A 20,271-nucleotide genomic window follows, 5' to 3' on the forward strand; every position below is an offset into this window, starting at 1 on the left:
TTAGATGTGGGATAACAGCAAGACAGTGATACTGTGGCCTAGTCATTTAGCTAACTCAGCCCAAGCCTAACAGAAAACTTTCTCCATCAAAGTGTTTCAGAGAGTAGTGACATCTCGTAAGAGGCCACAGGAGGGCTTGTGCTTAATATGGAATACTCATCCACGAGGGCAGTGCTCTCAGGGGCTCTGTTCGCATTTTGGCTAATCTTACGGCTACGTGTGGTTTAAAAAATCTGGAGGAGTAGAGTTGGATGATTCTGAAAATTTTGCCCTTTTGCATATTAGTAAATGTTGAAGCTTGCTTGTAGTGTGTGTGTGTGTGTGTGTGTGTGTGTGTGTGTGTTTCTGGATCCGAAATGCAATGCGTCAGGCAAGCACATTTTGCAATAAAAGCAAACAGCCCCCTCTTGCCGGGAAAATTGTGTTGTAGGCGCCTGCCACACGACATGGAGGACAGGTACCTTGGCACAATTTCTGGATCCCGTCGTATAAAGGGCAGAGTGGTGTGAAAGGAGGAGACCAGGGCATGGAACGAGTCAGCTGACTGGGCTTGGAGTCCCGGATCTCCAGGGGACGATGGACCGACCCCGGCTTGTCTCTACAGGAGTCAAAGGTTTCTCATTTTTACAAAGGAGAACTTGGACCAGATAATTTCTGGTTTCTAATTTTCATCTGAGATGGATATTTTGTACAAGTATCAGGGGGAGGCATGGGAGTTGAAACCTCATTTTGAAGGCACTGAACTTAGCTCCTGCCCAGAGGGGCACCCTACTTCTGATACATTTCATTATCTTTGGCTACATAAATTGGACACGATTTGAACTTGTGTGTGAGTGTGTATGTGTGTGTGTATTTTCTCCCCGTCAATTCATAACTCACTTGAAATGCTACACTTGGGATTACCACAGATGAGGAAACTGAGGCATGATACCAGACAATGGCAGACCAGGTGAGGTCCCTTTGAGAGCTTTGAGATGGTTTTGCTAGTTTTTCCTTAATCAGGTAATTTTTACAATTCTTGCTTTTGGATAGGCGATGACTGCCTTGTTCCTTTCCTAGCGTTTTAGCTCGGTTGGCCACCTCATTGACACGCAATGCATTTTTGCTGAGCAAACTAGTTGCTTGCCGTAGAAAACAGTTAATCACCGAACTGTTTTACACAAAGGGGCAGTGGTTCGAGAAATAACTTAAACTACATTCCCCGCTTACCAAACCAAAACCCAAACGGACAAGTAGCACGGCTCGTCGATAATTTCTCCCCGTACTGGTCCAATCATGATTTAAAGTAAGAACAGCAGATAAATGTGTATCCTAGAAGAGATTAGCGGTACCATTTATATATTGTAAAGTCATGCAAACCATGCTGAAAAGGAAGCGGCTTCACTGTGGTGACCTGGGGAGGAAGAAGGCCCTGCCCGGTGGGAGGCCGCCGCACACATGCATGTGTTTTTACGCAGCCACTGGTGGTCTCACTGCTAAGTGTCGGCTGTGAGAGCAAGTGAGCCATACAACGTGTGTCTACATTACAAGGAGGACGCAGCCCCTGACCCCTTTTAAATGGGCTTGTTGGGAGGGGTCCATACGGAATCAGAAATCCCGTCCCCTGTGGATGACAGAGGCAGGGAGCCACTGGGTGTGAAGGGGTCCGTGTCCGTGTCTGTCTCACCCTCGGCGAGGTAACGTTTCTCCCTCATCCAGCTCAACCCCCCGTTGGGGCCAAACACGTAATCGTCTCTGTCTTGGGAGATGCTGAAGCCACTCGGAGACCTCTCCAGCTCCTCGTGGTTGACCGACATCAGGGACAGGGGCGTGTCACTGTCCCTCGTGATGCTCCGTCTCTGCCGAGGGGAGACCCGGTCCGAGCAGGGGCCATGCAGTTCAGCCTGGGAGTGATAGCTCACTTGGGAGTCGAGAAGAGTCAAGACAGGCAGGACGGTGGGCCTTTTTGCATACGTCGTTGCTGAGGAGGAAAGCGTCGCCTGGACCTTTCCCGAACTGGGTCCTCCTCGGGGAAGGGTCACTGGGTCATGGGCAAAAAACCCGTAGGGGCCGACTTTGTCAATGGGCACCTGGTGGAAGCTGTAGGGGGCCTCGGGGGGGCCCATCTCCGAATAGTTGCAGATGATGGTTTTCAAATCAGAATCTCGGTTGTTCTCCATCTTCTCCATGTCGGCCGGCGAGGAGGTGCCCTTGGTCGGGTAGTACTCCGTGACGTGCACCTGCAGCCTTTCCATGTGCTGCATGTGCATATCCACGAGGAAGTCCAGTTTCTTTCCCATGTCATGAACCTGAAAAATACACGGACCTGGGAATCACTGCCTTTGCAGGGCTGTGGGGGGACCCGTTACCAGGCGGGAGGAAATAACCACGGTGTCTACTTTTTGGAAAGCGAGAGGGTTCCTGCGAATCATAATCTTAACCACAGCTAATTATTTCGCGCTTCCTGACTCTGAGCCCCGAGCAGCCGTTACCGTTAACCTAGAACCCACCTGACGGGGGCTTTCTGGGAAGGGAAGGCTGGAACCAGAGAAGTGACCCGAGGACAAGTTTTACCCGAGGAGCAGGTGGCCTTGCTGCTGACGGTGGGGTCAAGGAGAGGGAGTTCTTGATTTGCAAACATTCGCTTCGACAGAAGCATGTGGGTTTGAGTGTCCATTCTTCCTCCGTGCGGTGTTAACAAAGATACAAGGGCAGTCAGTAGCAAGGGCTGTGCCCCCCAGAGCTGAGGGTCCACGCAGGGGCCTTGGCACGCGAGCCGCCCTGAGGTAAGCTGTATCTGCTCCTACCCGCAAAACTGGGAACCGGCTCTGTCTTTGTGTGTGTCCCATGTGCATGTGTGTGTAGGCACGGGTGACGTTCTCTCCCCGACGACTCACACCCCCCCAGGAAGCATGGAACCAGGTAGGGGTTGAGACGGCATCCAAGCCTTCCTGGCAACTAAGACTCAGAGCAGTTAGTAGGTACCTGATCTGCTTGGTGCCCGTTAGAGTTGTTAACTCATCTCATTTCACCACAACCCTAGGAGGGGTTTCACCACAATCCCTAAGACTGGGATTACCTCTCTTCTACAGGTGAGGAAACAGAGGCCCCGAGAGAGGAAGTAGCTTGTCTACGGTCACAGAGGCGATAAATGGGAGAGCTGAGATTATAAATTAAAATCTTTAAATGAAAAATGATATTCTTAAAATGCCAGGAAGGAATAATCATTCAAGTTTCCTCTTGCCTCTCTTGAGCAGATCCAATTTGGGGTGATGAATAAAATAAGAAGGTTGGTGGGGACCCTAGCGGGAACTGACAGTGCCATTTATCTGATGCGCACTTGAAGGGACTATGCTCTAATATAAGCCCTTTGCTGCGGAAATGAGAGGTGAGCTGGGCATGAATGGCTTTTCTTTCTGCCCTGACCGAACCCACCCACAGCCCGCCCTGCTCCAGGCCTCCTCGCAGGGACCACACACTGACCCGGACTCTGAGGGAAGGATTAGGGACCCAGGACATGTGGGGAAGGGAACTATCATTTCTTAAGGGAGCACCGTGAGGCACGTGGGAACGGCAGCGATATTTGCTGAGTGTCTATCGTACGTCGGCCACTCGTCTACGTAATTCGCGTGTACCAACTCATTCAATCCTCATAGCAACCTTATGAGGTGTTAGAATCCCCATTTTACAGGTGAGGAAACTGAGGCTCGGCACAATGAACTTGCATGTGACACCGAGCCGGTAAGTGCCAAATCACGATTTAATTTCCACATCCTTCTTCTCAATGGTAGATATCCAGATACTCAACCATCGTATCTCCCGATGGAAGAAAAAAATGACATTTGAAAATAAATTTTATATGCTTTTTTGGTAAGGAAAAGGAAAGACCTACCTGTCTTTCAACTTTCACAAACTTCCCCATCATGCTTTGGTCTTCGATTTCCGACGTGGATGTTCTGGCTACGTACGGTTCGTTCCTAGGAAAGAGCCAACGAGTCTGTAAGATTGTTGTATCTGTCTTTGCTTTGCCAGGCTGTCTCAGCAGAGCGGACCATGGTCCCGGGAGCTATCGTTCCCATGCTCATGCTGATGCAGTCTGGAAGAGGCCCGCTCAACTCTGGAGGCACATGTGAGTCAAGAAAGGCTAGCATTTTCCTGCCTGCAGCACTGGTGTCTTACTTTCTCTGCAGCAATTATCGAAAGCCAAATACGAAGCTGTCTTAGGAGGCTTTGGGTCAAAGTTAATACATCAGCTAACTGAGCCTTGAGGGTTCAGTGCCTTCAAAGTATAGTCCTTTCTTTGGCTTTTAGCGTTGGACTATGGCGGAGAGCTTCTACTCCAAGGGGTGTGGGGTAGGGTGGGTGGGGTGGGGTTGTTCAGTCTCTGAAATCCTATGCAGTGGGTATCAATATCTCCTCTGTTACAGATGCTGAATCTGGAGAACGATGCAAAAATGGATGCTGGCGGAGAAGGGGTTGAGATATGCCTCGCACGGGCTCCATGCCGGTGTGGGTTACGATCTATGCAGAAGAGAATCTTCAGGGAGCCCGGCTGTTGCTGAAAACCATTGCATCAGGCACTTTGTAGGTAGCTGGTTTTCTCTCTCATAGGCTACTCACTCCTGCTACGTCCCTGGCCTGTCTCCGGCTGAGTGGTCTTGAATTAAAGCAGACGTCAGAAACTCGGGGCTCACGTGCTAATTCTAGCCCACTAAGTGTTTTCCTTGGCTCAAAAAGTTTTAAGACATTTCAGCCATTTCAAAAATAAGAAAGTTCATGTGACATCTGGATAATGGGCTCTTCCTGACAAATTAGACTATCCGGAAACAGAGGATATTGATTCCTAACATTAGCACAGCAGATCGGAGTGACAATGACCTCCTTTGGTGACGGCAAGTGCCCTCCAGGTCGTCAGGGCCCACACTCCCTTATTCTATCCCCAGGACTGAAGCTGAAGGTCAGATGCCTTCCATCATCACTCTTACACTCTTGCTTCGTTTCTAATAAGGAGCCTGGTTGTTATAAGGTGTGTGTGAGCTCTTAAGCCTGACTCCCTTCACTCATTTATGTTCCCTGCTTTGAAGCCCTCTGGGAGTAAAGAAGGTGTACATTCGGGCGTTGGCCTTCCGACGGGACTGCTCCCGGTTCCTCGGGACCTGTGCAAGGAACATTTCCAAACACTTTGTGTGGGACGAGCAGAACTTCCCTGCTGACGGACACGCTCTGCCCGCGATGATGTGGCGAGAGGCCGCACATCTGATTTCCTTCTCTGGGACTGGGATCGGTCAACACAGGGCCGACTATGTAGGCAAAGCCAAAGGCCGACCGGAGCAAGAACGCCTCAACTCTGCCCACATGAGCTATTCTTTCCATTCCGATAAACTCACAGGCCTCATCTTATTTTATAACACAGACATTATTATGTTCATTTTCATTAACCGTGGAAGGGAGTGTCCCCCACGTGGTCTGGGAAGAGGGGCGGGCAGTCTTTTGTTACAGAAACCTCACAAATGGCCACAAGCCGGAGAGAAGAGGCTTCAAGCTCTTTTCTTCACTTTCCTGAGGGGAATGGCCACCCCACCCAACCATGAAGGGAGCGAGCTGAGATTTGGGGATGGGGATGGGCCACGCCGCTGGTCAGTCCACGTCTCCGTGCCCCACCTGGGAGATTGCTGGGATGGGTAGGTGAATGCTGCCCCTCTCTGAGACTTCTTGTGTTTTGGGGTAGACGGAGGTCCAGGGGTGAAAATCATGTCTATTCTGGAAGAGACACACAAGGAGGGGATTACATTACAAAGAGCATTACAGGTAAAGATAGGAGACCAACTGCTTCTATTCTCTCTTTAGTCAGGCAAGGTTTGAAATATACAAGAGAAAGGAAAGGGTGGCTAGGGGAAGAGGGAGAAAGCGGGAGCAAAGGAGAGAGAGAATTTTTAATTTCCGTATATTATTACTATTATTATTATTATTTGGTCCAGCGATATGAGGGTATCTCCCCATCCCAGGGGAGACAGGCAGCTCAACCACAGAGAGAGGGTGAGGGTCACATCCTGTTAGCTCCTATAGGAAACGTGTGCTACAAGCCTGCCTGGTCTTCCAAGTCTTTCATTCTTTCCTCAAACATCTGACTAGAGCATTTTCTTGACAAACCCTAGGCTTCGTGTTCAGCCGTGCACATCTCTGCTGTCCTGCAGGCTTCCTGGCCATTGGAGGGACAGATTCACACCCGCCCTGCACCTCACTTCCATTTCTGCGTGAGGCACCGGCTCCCTATCCATTTCACTCTGAACACAAATGGAGACAAATGCCCCCACTGCCCTGTGGGACTGGGACGGGTGTGGGAGCGACCTCGAAGGTTCATCACAGGCCCAGGACCACAAAGGCCACGCCCTCCTCCGCTGACACCACCATGTACTCAATCGCCCTTCTTTTCTCTCTGGTCACATATCAGCATGGCTGGGGATATGCAGTTGGCTACCCAGGTGGTCAACCTCCAGCCATGACTCTTTGGAATACTTGTGCCTAATAAATACTGAAAGCAACAGCAGTGTGAAGGTCTACACTGCGTGCATTAAGATGGGCCGATATTTCTGGGGCTCCTGGGTGGCTCAGTCAGTTAAGCGACCCACTTTGGCTCAGGTCATGATCCCATGGTCCTTGAGTTCGAGCCCTACACTGGGCTCTCTGCTGACAGCTCAGAGCCTGTTTCGTGTCCTCTGTTTCCCTCTCTCTTTACCCCTCCCATGCTCGCTCTCTCTCTCTCTCTCTCTCTCTCTCTCTCTCAAAAATAAATAAACATTAAAAGAAAATAAAAAGATGGGCCAGTATTTTGATCTGGTGTTGTCCTAGACATCAGGCTCCCTCCATCTCTCAGGGAGCCATATTTGTAGAAATAGCAGTATGTTAGGCTCAGAACTCATTCGCAAATCTATTCGTGAAGCAGGCATTGAGCACTGACTGTGTGCCCGCCACTATGCTAGGAAGTGACGGTCGATGTCCCAGGTATGGATTAAGCAAGGTCACAGATAAGCGTTCCTCCAACCCAACATCATCGTTAACTTCCAACTCATTCAATCTGATGGTCCTGTTAATTCTGCAGGACACTACGGCAGAGAAACATTATTCAGATGAGAAACCCAAGGTGCCAGCAGGACTGGACTTGTGTCCACTGGAAATCTTACCAAGGCCAGGGAGCGAGCCTCCCACAGGGCTTTGGTTTCATGATGTCAGTTCTATGCCTTGACATCATATTGTCCTTCAGTTTTTTAAAAGGGTTTTCGCTAAATTCTATCCTGAGATTATTATTACACTATATTTTAACTAACTTGGATTTAAATAAAATTAAAAAATTAAAATAAAATAAAATAAACAACATACGTGAATATTGACTGAAGTTGTAAAAAATATTAACATATTATTGTTATTGTAACATCTACATTAAATAACATTAGGAAACACACACGCAAATAAAAGGTTTTTCTTATCAAAAGAATATTTTTAAAATTCATTAAAGATTTGATAAATTTAAAAACTGGAAAAAAAAAAATCACATATGGACTCTTTCTCTCGGTACAGCCACTGTAATCCTCCGGCGGAAGACGTAGTCCTTTTCTGTAGGTTCCCTATGGGGAGTACATGTATATATTTCTGAGTAAATGTATGTGCATGTGTTTTTGTAATCATATTGTATGTATATATTATTAGTGTCATAAGATCGATGCAGAGAATATATATCAACATAACCATTTGTATATACTTAAGCATATGTATATATGTCCGACTATTATTTGTAATCGTATTGTGCAAATATATACTCAAAGAGGACATAAGTTTTTAATCTCGTCTTATACATTTTCTAAATGTCATTTGACGGTTGCATAACTTTTTAATGAGAGCAGACACCATTTTTTTCTTAATCGGTACTTTTATATAATTGGGGAAGTGGAGTGCGGTGTGTCAGACAGAACAGGAGTTGTGTAGCCAGTTGGATCTCGTGTGACTTCCAGCTCTGCCACTGATTAATCTTGGGTAACTCCATTGCCCTTTGAGCTTGGTTCTGTCATCAGTAAAAGGACACCCACAATGCAATACCTTATGAGGTTACAAAGGATTAGGCACATAGGTGTAGGTGCTCAACAAAAATGGTGGCAATTATTATTTGGGCATTGATGTGTTTCCATATTTTCACTATTAGAAATAACACTCAAACATTTTCAATATAGTGAAAAATTTGTATTTAGAATTGGGCAAATTGATATCATCTCAATCTTGTTGGCAACATCCAAAGTATAATAGTCAGGGGCTAGCCAGACATACGCCTTCTCTCCACCAGGACTGATTGGGGTGTTGACCTTGGCCAAGGTCAATGTCACAGAGCTTCTTCACGGCCTGTTTGGTGCTTGTCGGCCTTGACGTACACAGTGCTTGATGAATGTTTTTGTTCTTAAACTTTCTCCCCGGCATTCTGGATCATTTCTGAGGGCCTTTCACCCTAAGGTTTAGGCTCATCTGGCTTTGACTCCTTAGTGGTCAAGAGAGCATCATTCCTCCAGATGCCGCTGTCTTACCTTGTCTGAAGGTACTTGATCCTGGAAAGCATGTCGAGATGTCCTGCAGAATACTGCTCAATCACATCCTTCACGTCGTAAGGCCTCAAAGTCTCCTTGAATTTTTTTTTATAGAGACGGAATTGTAGAATTCTGCAAGGTGAGGTAGAGACATTTGTGCTTCATGAGTAGAGACAGAAGGAAACTATAATTCAAGTCTAACAAACTCAGGGGCAAGGAGAGAAAAGAACCAAAGAGAAAATGACTTGATGGTGGGAAGTTCCAACTCATGGTCCCGGTTCCCTTCAAACCACCCAGAATGAGGCTGACTAGTGCCTCTGGTCTTCATGATTACCTCCCTTCAGTCATCTGAATAACAATAAAATCATAGTAACAATAAGAGGTAACATTTACTGGGCATGCACTATAGGGCAGACACTGAGCTAAGCATGTTACGAACCATCTGCTAATAGATCAACTCGTAGATGGTGCGGCTGTGGTCCAGAGAGCTCCAGCATCCTCCCAGGGCCATCTGGCTAATAATGTCAGAGCTGTTCTCAAACCGAGGTTTGTATGCTGACAAGTGTCATGCTCTTAATCACTGTGACACACTGCCTTCTATTTGAGGACAGCTGACAAATTTCTTCCTCAACAGCCTCTTTAATTATTTGGCTTGTGAGCGCCTAGAAAAGAGGAACTAGCTTCTGTTCTCAGGTTTTCTCAGTAAAGTGGGGCACCTGAAACTCATAGATGCCAAACCCTCATGTCTATAATCCTGGGAACCAATAAAGGCACCCCAGATGGCTAATGTTCCTTGAAAACCCCATCACGGGGTCAACCCCCACTGAGCACGGCGTCCGTTATCACCCCTAATTGTAGGCCGGAGCTGGGAAACACGGCCTACCCCAGGCCCCCGCTCCTCCTACTTGTGCAGATCTCTTTCCGCAGGGCCTTCAGAGTTCCTTGTTTGTTATAGTCCACGGCAGCCTCTCAACACTATTTTGGCGTATCGATTCTGCCATCCAGTGTACGTGCCGTCCTTTCCAACTGGGTGTCATTTGATAAGCCTGCCCTTTACACAGCTCGGTCAGCAGGGGGTGGCTCGAAGGCCAAATCTGCCCTACTGCCTGTGTTTGAAAGTAACGTTATGTTGGGACACAGCCACCTCCATTCACATATGTACGGTAAATGGCTGCATCTGTGTTACGAAGTCAGAGCTGAGTACTTGCAACAGGGTCAGACCTGTGACCCACAAAGCCTAAAATATTTACTATCTTCCTCTTTTTTTAAAAAAACATTAATGTTTATTTATTTTTGAGAGAGAGAGAGCGTCAGAGGGGCAGGGAGAGAGGGAGACACAGAATCCGAAGCAGGCTCCAAGCTCTGAGCCGTCAGCACAGAGCCCGACGCGGGGCTCGAACCCGCGAACCGTGAGATCATGACCTGAGCTGAAGTCGGACACTCAACTGACTGAGCCAGCCAGGCACCCCACTATCTTCCTCTTTACAGAAAAAGTTGGCCAATGCCTGAACTAAGGCATCGATAAAAATTCTAAAAAGAACAGGGTAGAAGCCAGACCGTGGACCATCCCAGCAGAGACCTCTCTCCTGGTTGACACACATTCATTCACTGATTTTCTTTGAATAAGATCATTCAACCAGTTATGAATCTAGGTAGCTGTGCTTTTGTCCAGCTGTATTTCTGTCACATTGCACATGGGGTGTCATGAGATGACAGGTCAACGGCTTTGCCGAGGTTCACATATTGTGACACTATTGTGCTTCCCTGATCTACTGGGCTAGGACTCTGGCTGAAAATATCCCAACTAATTCTTGGAAAATTCAACTTAGTTTCTAGAATTCACAGCCACCATTGTAGACTGTTTGTAAGCCCATATGCTGATCAAAGTTTTCCGTAAGTAAGCATTTATTTATTTATTTTTTTAAATTTTCTTCTGGAATTCTGAAGCAAAACAAAAACTGGCCAGGGTAGATTATAGTCTCGTCTGATACACACACACACACACACACACACAAAAATCCTATAATTGACTATTTTGTTGAAAATATTAATGAAGACAGATAAGAAAAGCTATTTTGGGTAAGAAGCCTATAAAGGAAGAAAACTCCATGTCAACATGCCCTTCCCTCTCTCCTAGACCTGGCCAAAGGCAGACAAAAAGCATGACAATTAGAAATACCGTCAGGAGCCTGAGCAAGAGTTACCCAGGATGCCTTGCTGCTGTAGAGATCATTTTTCTTCCAGCATCATCTCCCTTGGAGTACTGACATACTCTTGGACCTGATTCAGGAGTTAATCAAGTTCCCACACACCTTCCCAAAGCCAGTATCCTGTGGGAACTGAACTGGGGCCTGGGGAGGCCCACTGTGGGGAGGAAGGGGCCTCACCTGACGGCTCGGATGGCGGCCTTCAGGGTGGGGATCATCTCTTCGATGAGGAAGTCATTCCCGTAGGCCCTGTCTTCTGCCATGGGATCACCTGTCCCAGCATCTGGGAGGGAGACACACATATCAACCAGCAGGCCACGGTGCTTAGAAAGGCTTGGGGACCCCATTCAGTCAGAGCCTTCTAAGCTCAACCGCCAGAGTCCTTGCCCCCACTTTGTGAAACCACGTGGTGTTCTCCAGTTGTGATGCCATTCAGGCCTTCGTGGCATCTCCTATGCTCCAGACAGGAGTCAGAGATGCCCGCGTTCAGGACTGTTGACTGGGGAGAAGGCCAGGAAGGCGGTGACGTGAGTTCTGTGGCCCTGAGTGACTTCTCAGAAGCAGTAGAGGGCATCCTCATGGGGGTTACGATCAGACACACCTGAGTCCAGATTCAGTCACTACCCTTGAGACCTTGTGGGGTCACTTTCTGAGCACTGCTTACCCTCCCTTGTCATAAGCACAAGGGACACACTGAGGTATGTATTATTCCCACTGCCGCCTACTGGGCTCGTTTCTATTACCTCTTCCCACCCCTTGGGGTGCTGACGCCCCTGGGTCTCCAGATCACTCTGCACCTGGCCCCCTATGTCCTTCAAATTGACCTCCATGGCAATGCACCTCAATGTGGCTACACTTTGGAACTATGGCAGTAAGCCCCAAGGCTCCCTGGAGGGGTCTGTGCAGACGAATGTGGGGATCCTGGCACAGAGAATAGCTACCTCGGGACCCCCCTGCTCCCTGAAGTGTGGGGATGTATTACAGGCGCCCCCAGCCCAGCGGACATGAATGGGATAAAGCAAGAAGTTGGTTCAGGAAGGGTGGAGACGGGCTACTCTGCAGACTGGACAGTATTCAACCGGGGAGGGAGGGAGGTGAGGAAGGGGCGGGCATGGCAAAGGGAGAAGTGGAGGAGACAGAGTGAGGGAGAAGACAGGCCTCACCTTCAGAGCTCTGCCAGAAAGCGTAGGCTTTCATGCGGAAGGCGGTGCGGAAGCGTTCTTTATTGTTTAAGCCAACAGGCTTTGGTTCTTTAGGAGGACTTTCTTCTATGGCATCTACATTCAGAGGGGTAAATAGCTTTCCTTTAGTATTGCTACCACGAGGATTAGAAAGGCGAACCCGATCCAAGAGACCCAGCTTTTGGCTACAAAATAAGCAAAAGTGAACAATTTTCCTCCTTGAGTGCAGGCTTTCGTAATCACCCGGCCCTCTCCATAAAGACTCACACATTGACCTCCACGTGTGATGGGGGAGGCGTGCCCTCAGGGCTCGATCTGCCTTAGCAGCTCGGGGTGGCACAGGGCTTGGCAATTTATAAGCCATGACACCTTGGGCACGTTTCTTAACCTCTCTGCACTTCCCTTTCCTCCTATGCTTAGGCTATGCTTAGGTGGAGCTCAAATGACATACGGGACATCAAGTGCCTGGCTCCCAGCAGCGGATACCCGAGCCTCATGCCTTCCCCTGTCCCGTCACCTCTGCCTCCATAACTTCCTCCACTCCATGGTGCCCAGGTAGCAACTTTCACAGAAAAAGCCTTTCAAATGTTCCTCGAACAGTATAAATGACACGAATTACAGGAAGCAGGCACCCTAACCCGGTGGCCACAGATGCCCCCCCAAGGATGGGACTTGGGAGGCGAAGCGGTCCCTAAGCTTGGATGGGGGCATCTTTACTCACTGAAATCAGCATATCTTTCAATTATGAATGTAGGCGATAAACCCCAGTACTATCCTCAGTGCCCCCGTCTTAACCTGTGTCTTCCACAACAGAAATCACAGAGCATTTGCTATCCGGTTCTCTCTGGGGACTGCTGTGCTCATAGTGTTTCAGAATTATGTCGGTATTCAAGCGGCCCCAGGTCTCATCATTAAATCCATCACCGAGAAACAGACACGACTGCATCTCGGATGTGCACGTATTTTGACAGTTGTCAGTATAATCAGTGTCTTTTGTAACCGTATGCATTTCATTTATGAATTCAAGATGGGTATTCTGAGAAGGGGTCCCTGGACTTCCTCATACTGCCCAAAGTGTTCTTGGTTCCAACCGACCAAGCAAACAAATGATTAATAAGTCCACCATAAAAAGCCTTTGTGCAAAAGCCAGCAGTGCCTTGACTTGCGTCCAACTTCACCCCTTGCCATCCAGGTGACCTTGGGCAAACCCGTGCCCTTTCTGAGCCTCAGTTACCTCATCTTTATTATTTTTTTAAGTGTATTTATTTATTTTGAGAGAGAGAACATGCACACAAGCTGGGGAGGGGCAGAGAGAGAAAGGGAGAGACAGAGAGAGAATCCCTTGCAGGATTCTGTGCTGTCAGCACGGAGCCAGACGCGGGGCTTGAACTCACGAACCCTGAGATCATGACCTGAGTTGAAACCAAGAGTCAGACGCTTAACCGACTGAGCCTCCCAGGTGCCCCAGTTACCTCGTCTTTAAAATGGGGACAACCACTCCCTGCTTCCCCCGGTTGCTATGAGACGATGTTTGTCAAGGATGTGGCACAGAGCTTGGCACGCAGTAGGTGACCTGTAAGTATTAATTTCTTCACTCTATTTCTCTACCTCCACCCCTCACCCTAGCGGGCATGAGGACAAAGGCCTTCTTTGCGGGATACCTACCAGAGAAAAGCCATCCTACAAGTTTTCGCACATCAATACACTCCACGAGGTGGCTCCCCCTCATTATCCTACACAGGGCTTGGCACACAGTAGGTGCACCGCGTACTTGTGGCATGCATGGTGAGTGAGTGAATATGGGTTTTTGAAGAAGGCTCTGCATTGGCCTGAGCGGATTTAGTATTTCTAAGGAGTCGGGTTATGACAGCCCCGTGCTTCCTGCCAGGAGCTGCTGGTGTCTCTGCGGCTTGATGCAGTGGGAGAGGTCAAGGGCGTGGGGGCCGCGGAGGAGGGCGGGACACTCCCCCTGCCCAGCAGGTGCCCCGCACTCTCTGGGCACCAGGTCCTCAATGGTGAGCGGGCCTAACAACACCTGCTGCGTAGAGGCCTGGGGAGCATTACACGTGGTAACATCCGTAATGCTTCCTGCCTCCAGCCTGGCGTAGAGAAGGCACGAGGGTGCGTTTGGTTAACAAACACACGGATGAGCATACGGATGGGCGGTATGGCCTCCTCTGGATGGTTCTCTCTCACGCAGCGTTGTTACCTTAATAGTCTGACCGGGGTAGATTCAGGGGAACTCTAGGACACAGATGGCTTTATCCTCCCTGAGTCAAAGACAAAATTTTCGGAGTGGCTCTCCAGACCAGTTCTAGATGAATGACTGATAGGACAGGGCCTGTGGGCTAAAAATACCGGACGAGGCAGAAAGTTGGCTGAACAGACAGAAGGCTTTCCAACCCAGGAGCTCAGGAAAAGGGGGGCGTCAGGACAGTCTCTTCTCAGGCCTGCTTCTCCTTGTCTGCTGCCTACTGACCGTGTCTCACTATCCCGCCAAGCAGATCCGTCCTCCCATGCTGCACCTCCCCACAGCATGCCTAGGTGCGCCCACCTCCTCCAGCTGCTATGAGCCCTGCCTCCTGGGAGCCCCTCGCTGCCGGCTACTTTTAGAATGGCCTGAGCATCACCCGTCTTCCCTTGGAAATCAGGTACTCCCCACGTGGTCCAACGACACACTGCAGTGTGTCTAACACTGTGTCTAACACACCGTGTGCAGACCATGTGTTTCCACGTCGGCTCCCCCAGCCCCCGGAACGTGTAGTCCCCGTAAAGCAAAGACCCGGCCTGGTCATCTTTGAGCCCACGCCCTGCCCTCCCTGTTCAGGGTAGCCGTGAAAATCACGGTCTTTGGGACAATTCCAGTCTGCGTGGAAAGGTCCTGAAACACGTGACCTGAGACACACAAGTCATGGTCTCGGGCCCCAGCTCCTCCCACGCACAGTGACGATGGCCCTCGTGGCGAGGGGCCGCGTGAGGGTTACGTGAGGGGCTGCATGGAAAGTGCTTAGCCGACTTCTGGAATGAGGATTGGAGAAGCCTTCAGTAAATGCTGGCTGTCACCATTATCTCGGTAAATAATTCTCTTCCCTCAGAAGCCACAGAAGGCTAAAGGATGGATAAAATTTCCTGAGCCACAAAATAATCATGTGTGTATGTGTGTGTGTGTGTGTGTGTGTGTGTGTGTGTGTGTGTTTAATGAGCTAAGTTCTCGGGGTTTTTATATTATTTTACAGTGCTTCCTAATGCCAGTCTCACACACTCGCCATTATCACTGAATTTGACCTCTGCAGGAGATAAGTATATGAGGAGCTTAATTCCAGATCGGCTAAGCAAGTCAAAAGTAATGGCAGCCAGGGGGTCCTGGCTCGAAATCTCAGCAGAAACGCCTGAGTGTTAGAAAGTTAATGAGAAGACCCTCTTGGTTCTATCTGTGTAGGGATTTAGGATTTGCCTGTTTGACGTTTCAACGCTTCATTGTAATCTCTCACAGTCTGAGTTGCTTTGGCGATGTTTACTTAACACGCCATGGCCACAGAGGACGGTTTACGAGAGAGAGAGATTCCCACAGCGTTCGGAACCCAGAGGCATCAGGCACAATTCAGGAACCTCAGCTCTGATTTACTCCCGGCCATCACACCCAAGAGGCTTACGGAATTCTGCCTCCAGCAAAGTGGGTGATCAGCTTACTTCTTAATTGCGTTGCCTGGAATCCGAGACCCCAAAGGATAATCAGATGCAAGGCAAAGTCCGCTGCTGAAACTCAAACCCATCTCTGCCCTTCTCCGTATGGATTTCTAGCACATAATTCAGGCCTTGTGCTTGGAGGGTCCTAGAGGTCTTGCAAGAAAAGCCTCCCTTGGGACTGACATCAGGTTTTCTTGGATAGCTGGGGCCCCTGATTTATCAAGTGCAGACAATTTTTAAATATGAATTAAACTGGAAATGGATGTACCGGGGACAGGAAAGTAAAATCAAAAATTAAACTCTGCCCTGGCAGCAGCCATTGCCCTGGGCTCCTGCCTCAGGTTACCCCAGCCAGGTTAAACACCACCCAGTTCCTCGACACTCACGCTTCCTGCTTCCTGGCCTTTGCCCATGCCATGGCCTGTACCCAGGAAAACCTTCATCCCTTCTTTTATCTAAATGATAAAAGAAAAGTCAGATTTTTCCTCTGAGACTTGACCCAAACATCAGCCCCAAGGCTGGCTTGCCCTCTTGGTCCAAATACCTATCCATTCACCCAGCCTCCCTCCCTCCCTCCCTCCCTCCCTCCCTCCCTCCCTTCCTTCCTTGTTTAAAGTTTATTTACTTATTTTGAGAGAGAACACACAAGCTAGGGAGGAGCAGAGAGAGAGAGAATCCCAAGCAGATTCTACACTGCCAGCACATAGCATGATGTGGGGCTTGAACCCACAAACTACGAGATCATGACCTCAGCCAAAATCAAGAGTCAGGCGCTGAAATGACTGAACCACCCAAGCGCCACCCCCCCCCCCCCCCCCCACAATTCACTATAGCTTTTTATGGGCTTTTCTCAACCATGGCACTTGGCCACCATAGTGAAATCTTTGACTTACTAGGGACTCTCTCCCCAAAGCAGTGGTTCTCAACCAGGGACAATTTTGCCCCCCAGTGGACATCTGGCAATATCTGGAGTCATGTTTGATTGACATAACTTGGGGAATGCTCTTGGCTTCAGGCGAGTTAAGGCCAGAGAAGCTGCTAGACATCCTACACACACACAGGGCAACCCCTGATGATGAAGAATTATCCCACCCCAAATGCCCACGTTATTGACACTGAGAAACTAAAAGGTAAGCTATTTGTCTGCAACCCACAGTTTGGTCAATTATCCAGCATCTAACATGGAACCTTGCATATTGTAAGCATTGAAAGCATTATCATGATATCGAACGAATGAAGGAATACAACATTTGATCTTCTGTTAATCAAATGCATCCAATCTCAGCTGAGAGAGGGAGTACTGTGTGGTGGAAAGAGTGGACTTTGGAGTAAGAGACCTGTGTTCAAACCTTTGCTTTGTAGTTAATGTTTCAACTTTGGTCAAGTCGTTAGCTCTTACTGGTTTACTTTTTCTATCTGTCAAATAGAGCTAATGTTATTTATTTATTCAATGAGAATGCAGTCTACACCTGTAAGTGCTAGGCTCTTGGTAACTTGCTGAGAATACAGTGGTAACTGAAACAGACATAGTTTCCGGCCTCCTGTGAGCTTATGATGAGGTCAGGAAAACACACAATAAGCAAATGATGCATACGTTGCTAGAAATCTGACCAGGAAACAGAGCGCAGTAATGGAGTGTAACAGGAAGTCAGCTTAGGTGGAGTGGTCAGAGAAGGCCTTTTGGGTGGATGGGAAGACCAGTTAAGTAGCTGGTCCCTGGAGTTTGGGATTAAAATGATGGTGGCCCGGATGGTGAAGCTGAGACCTGATGGGTGAGAAGAGGCCAGGCCTCAAAGAAAAGGGGTGAGCACTCCCTGGGCAGAAGAATCACATACAGGTCCAAGGGGCACGAGCACTGAGATTGTGTAGTGAAAGGGAGGCACACGATCAGAACATCGTGAGTGAGGCGCAGAGCGGCATGAGGTCAGAGGCCAGATCGGCAGGGATTCTAGAAGTAGGATTCAGAATTAAGGATGGAAAATAGAAATTTCTTTTTGATTTTAAGGGCACTTGGAGCCCATCAAGAGTTTTGAGGAGAGTATATCGGCTCTGCATTTTTTCAAATGTTTATTCTATTTATCTTTGAGGTGTGTGTGTGTGGGGGGTCACATGCATATGAGCAGTGGAGGGGGACAGAGAATCCCAAGCAGACTCTGTGCTATTAGACATGGGGCTCAAACTCACAAACTGTGAGATCATGACCTGAGCCTAAACTAAGAGTCAGAGGCTTAACCGATCGAGCCACCCAGGTGCCCCTCAGTTTTGCATTTAAAAAAGAACACCCATGTTCACAGCAGTGCTATTCACAATAGCCAGAGGTAGAAACAACCCAAAAGTCCATCAAGGAATGAAGAGATAAACAAAATGTGGTATATCCACATAATGGAATATTATTCAGTCTTGAAAAGGAAGGAGATTTGGACACATGCTGCAATTCATCTTGAAAATATTATGTAAAGTGAAATAAGCAAGTGACAAAAAGATAAACACTATATGATCCTGCTTGTTGACTCTAGAGGAGTCAAAGTCACAGAGACAGAAAGTAGAATGGTGGTGGCCAGGGGCCGGGAGGAGCAGAAAATGTCCCTCCTCATGTCACCTTCGTTGGGCATGTGTGTCCTGGAAAAGCTAATACAATTTCAATTAAAACAAAAAAACAAAGAGAAAAACAAAAGTTGAGTTTGGGATGTGTCAGGAAGGTAGGCATCCTGTCAAGCAAACACTTACAGACCTTGCCTTTCTTATCTGAAGCTACAATCCCTAAAATGGTTTCTGGGACACAGAAACGTCTTAACAAATAGTCACTGAAAAAGAGGATGGAGTCTACGGCCATAGCAGCCTGAACACGCCCGATCTCGTCTGATCTCGGAAGCTAAGCAGGGTTGGGCCTGGTTAGTACTTGGATGGAAGGGAGAAAAAGAGGATGGATGGGGGTGCCTGGGTGGCTCAGCTGTTGGGTGTCTGACTCTTGATTTCAGCTCAGGTCATGATCTCATCATGGGGCAGAGCCCCGAGTCAGGCTCTGTGCTGGCAGCCGGAAGCCTGCTTGGGATTCTCTCTCTGCCCCTCTTCTGCACTCTCTCTGTCTCTCAAAAGAAATAAAGAAATAAACGTTAAAAAAAAAAAGGATAGATGGATGGGTGATGAATGAATGGATGGTGAACAAACCAGGAGTACAGAGTCACTGCAGCTAAGAGAAGAGTCTTCTGGAAGAAGCGGTCAATCAGTCTTGTGTGATTTGCTGTGAACACCCCATGAGCACAGACTGAGTGACCAGCACAGAGCAGCCCATCCCACCTACAGGGGTTAAAGCCCTAATTTTCCCCCTTCTCTCCTTCATTCTTTCACCTTCCATCTCTCCAGATGGAAAGGGTGGGGCCTTACACAAGCTATGCAGCCTGCTTTCAGAAGGCTCCTTTAGCACCATGGTCTGTCCCAAGAAAGACAGAGAAGACAAAGAGGTAAAAAAACAAAAACAAACAAAAAACACCTGTCACCATCCATGGGCCAAACCTTTGAGGCTTTGGTGTCCTATTTTTTTCTCTCTGAGAAAAGACCATGGATGAACATTGCTATCTAGACTTTGTTTCTTTTTAACGAAATAGTAGATCTTACGTAGGGATTAGACAACGATCAAGGTGGAGTGGCATCAGGGGCTGGGGCGTGACATGGCCTCCATTGCATCAACACTGAGAAAGACAATGGCAATCTCTCTAGGCTCTCACACCGTTCGTTCATAGTAGAGCTGGGAGAACCAAGTAACTCATATACTTTGTGACTAGCTACAAAGTAAGTTTCCCTGTAGAGAAATGAAGACTCATTTATGCCTTTTGTGAATTTTCCTTGGGACACCTGCATGCCCATCTTCTTTACAGAGTTGGCATTCCTGGGGATTTCTCATATAGAAATAGATGGCCTGTGGAAAGATCATAGGCCTAGGGACCCAATGCTTGTTAGCCTGAAGGATGAAATCATGAAGGACGGAAGGGACAAAATTAAGGTCTTAATCCCTCTCCTAGCCTGGTGAAAAGCCACTAGCCCTTGACAGATGAAAGCAAAGTGCCTCTGTGGATGGATCCTTTCCTGATCTCCTGCTATAGGTAGAACTCCGAGCTCTCTTCCTTTGTTGTTCTCTCTATCCTTGTGTCTGTAACATTCCCATAGCAGCACCCTCAACACTACACTGCTCCTCTTTGGTTGAAACCTCTGCCTCCCCACTAGACAATGAGTTCCAATTTTCTGGGAATCTTCAGGGCCTAACATGAAGCAGGGCTGTTAAAGAACCGAAGGGAGGAAGGAAGGACAGAGGGTAAGAGGGAGGAGAGAAGTATTGCAGGGCTAGGATTCAAACCTATGTTGATGTGCCTCCTATACCAGACCTGAACAATGTGGAGAAGAATGTAGACACAGAAACCTAGAAGTGTGGATGCCAATCAGGAAAATAATAGTGATAATAATAAAAGCAAACCCTATGTAGTACTCATCATGGGTAAGACTCTCTTCTAAGCATTGAATTCTCACAATAGTGCTAGGAGGTAGGTACTCTCACCATAACTGTTATATAGATGGGGAAACTGAGGCAGACAGGTTTGGCAATGTGTCCAAGACAATGTACTCAAGATTCTTAAAAATGACCCATAACTCACAGTG

The 20,271-nt window shown here is 48.1% G+C and overlaps 1 protein-coding gene across 1 annotated transcript in view; it reads right to left on the reverse strand.

The window, feature by feature from the left end:
* Positions 1-1,457: 1,457 nt before the first annotated feature.
* KCNQ3 (potassium voltage-gated channel subfamily Q member 3) overlaps positions 1,458-20,271 on the reverse strand; it is a 309,646-nt gene continuing 290,832 nt past the window's right edge. Inside the window, exons 10-15 of the mRNA XM_047842371.1 lie at positions 11,917-12,119; positions 10,934-11,036; positions 8,547-8,678; positions 5,641-5,739; positions 3,872-3,956; positions 1,458-2,288 (exon numbers count right to left, since the gene is read on the reverse strand). Of these exons, the coding sequence (XP_047698327.1) occupies positions 1,554-2,288; positions 3,872-3,956; positions 5,641-5,739; positions 8,547-8,678; positions 10,934-11,036; positions 11,917-12,119 (1,357 nt within the window). The 3' untranslated portion in view covers positions 1,458-1,553. The remainder of the gene's footprint in view (positions 2,289-3,871; positions 3,957-5,640; positions 5,740-8,546; positions 8,679-10,933; positions 11,037-11,916; positions 12,120-20,271) is intronic.

This window comes from Prionailurus viverrinus, chromosome F2, assembly GCF_022837055.1.
Source record: "Prionailurus viverrinus isolate Anna chromosome F2, UM_Priviv_1.0, whole genome shotgun sequence".
Taxonomy (NCBI): domain Eukaryota; kingdom Metazoa; phylum Chordata; class Mammalia; order Carnivora; family Felidae; genus Prionailurus; species Prionailurus viverrinus.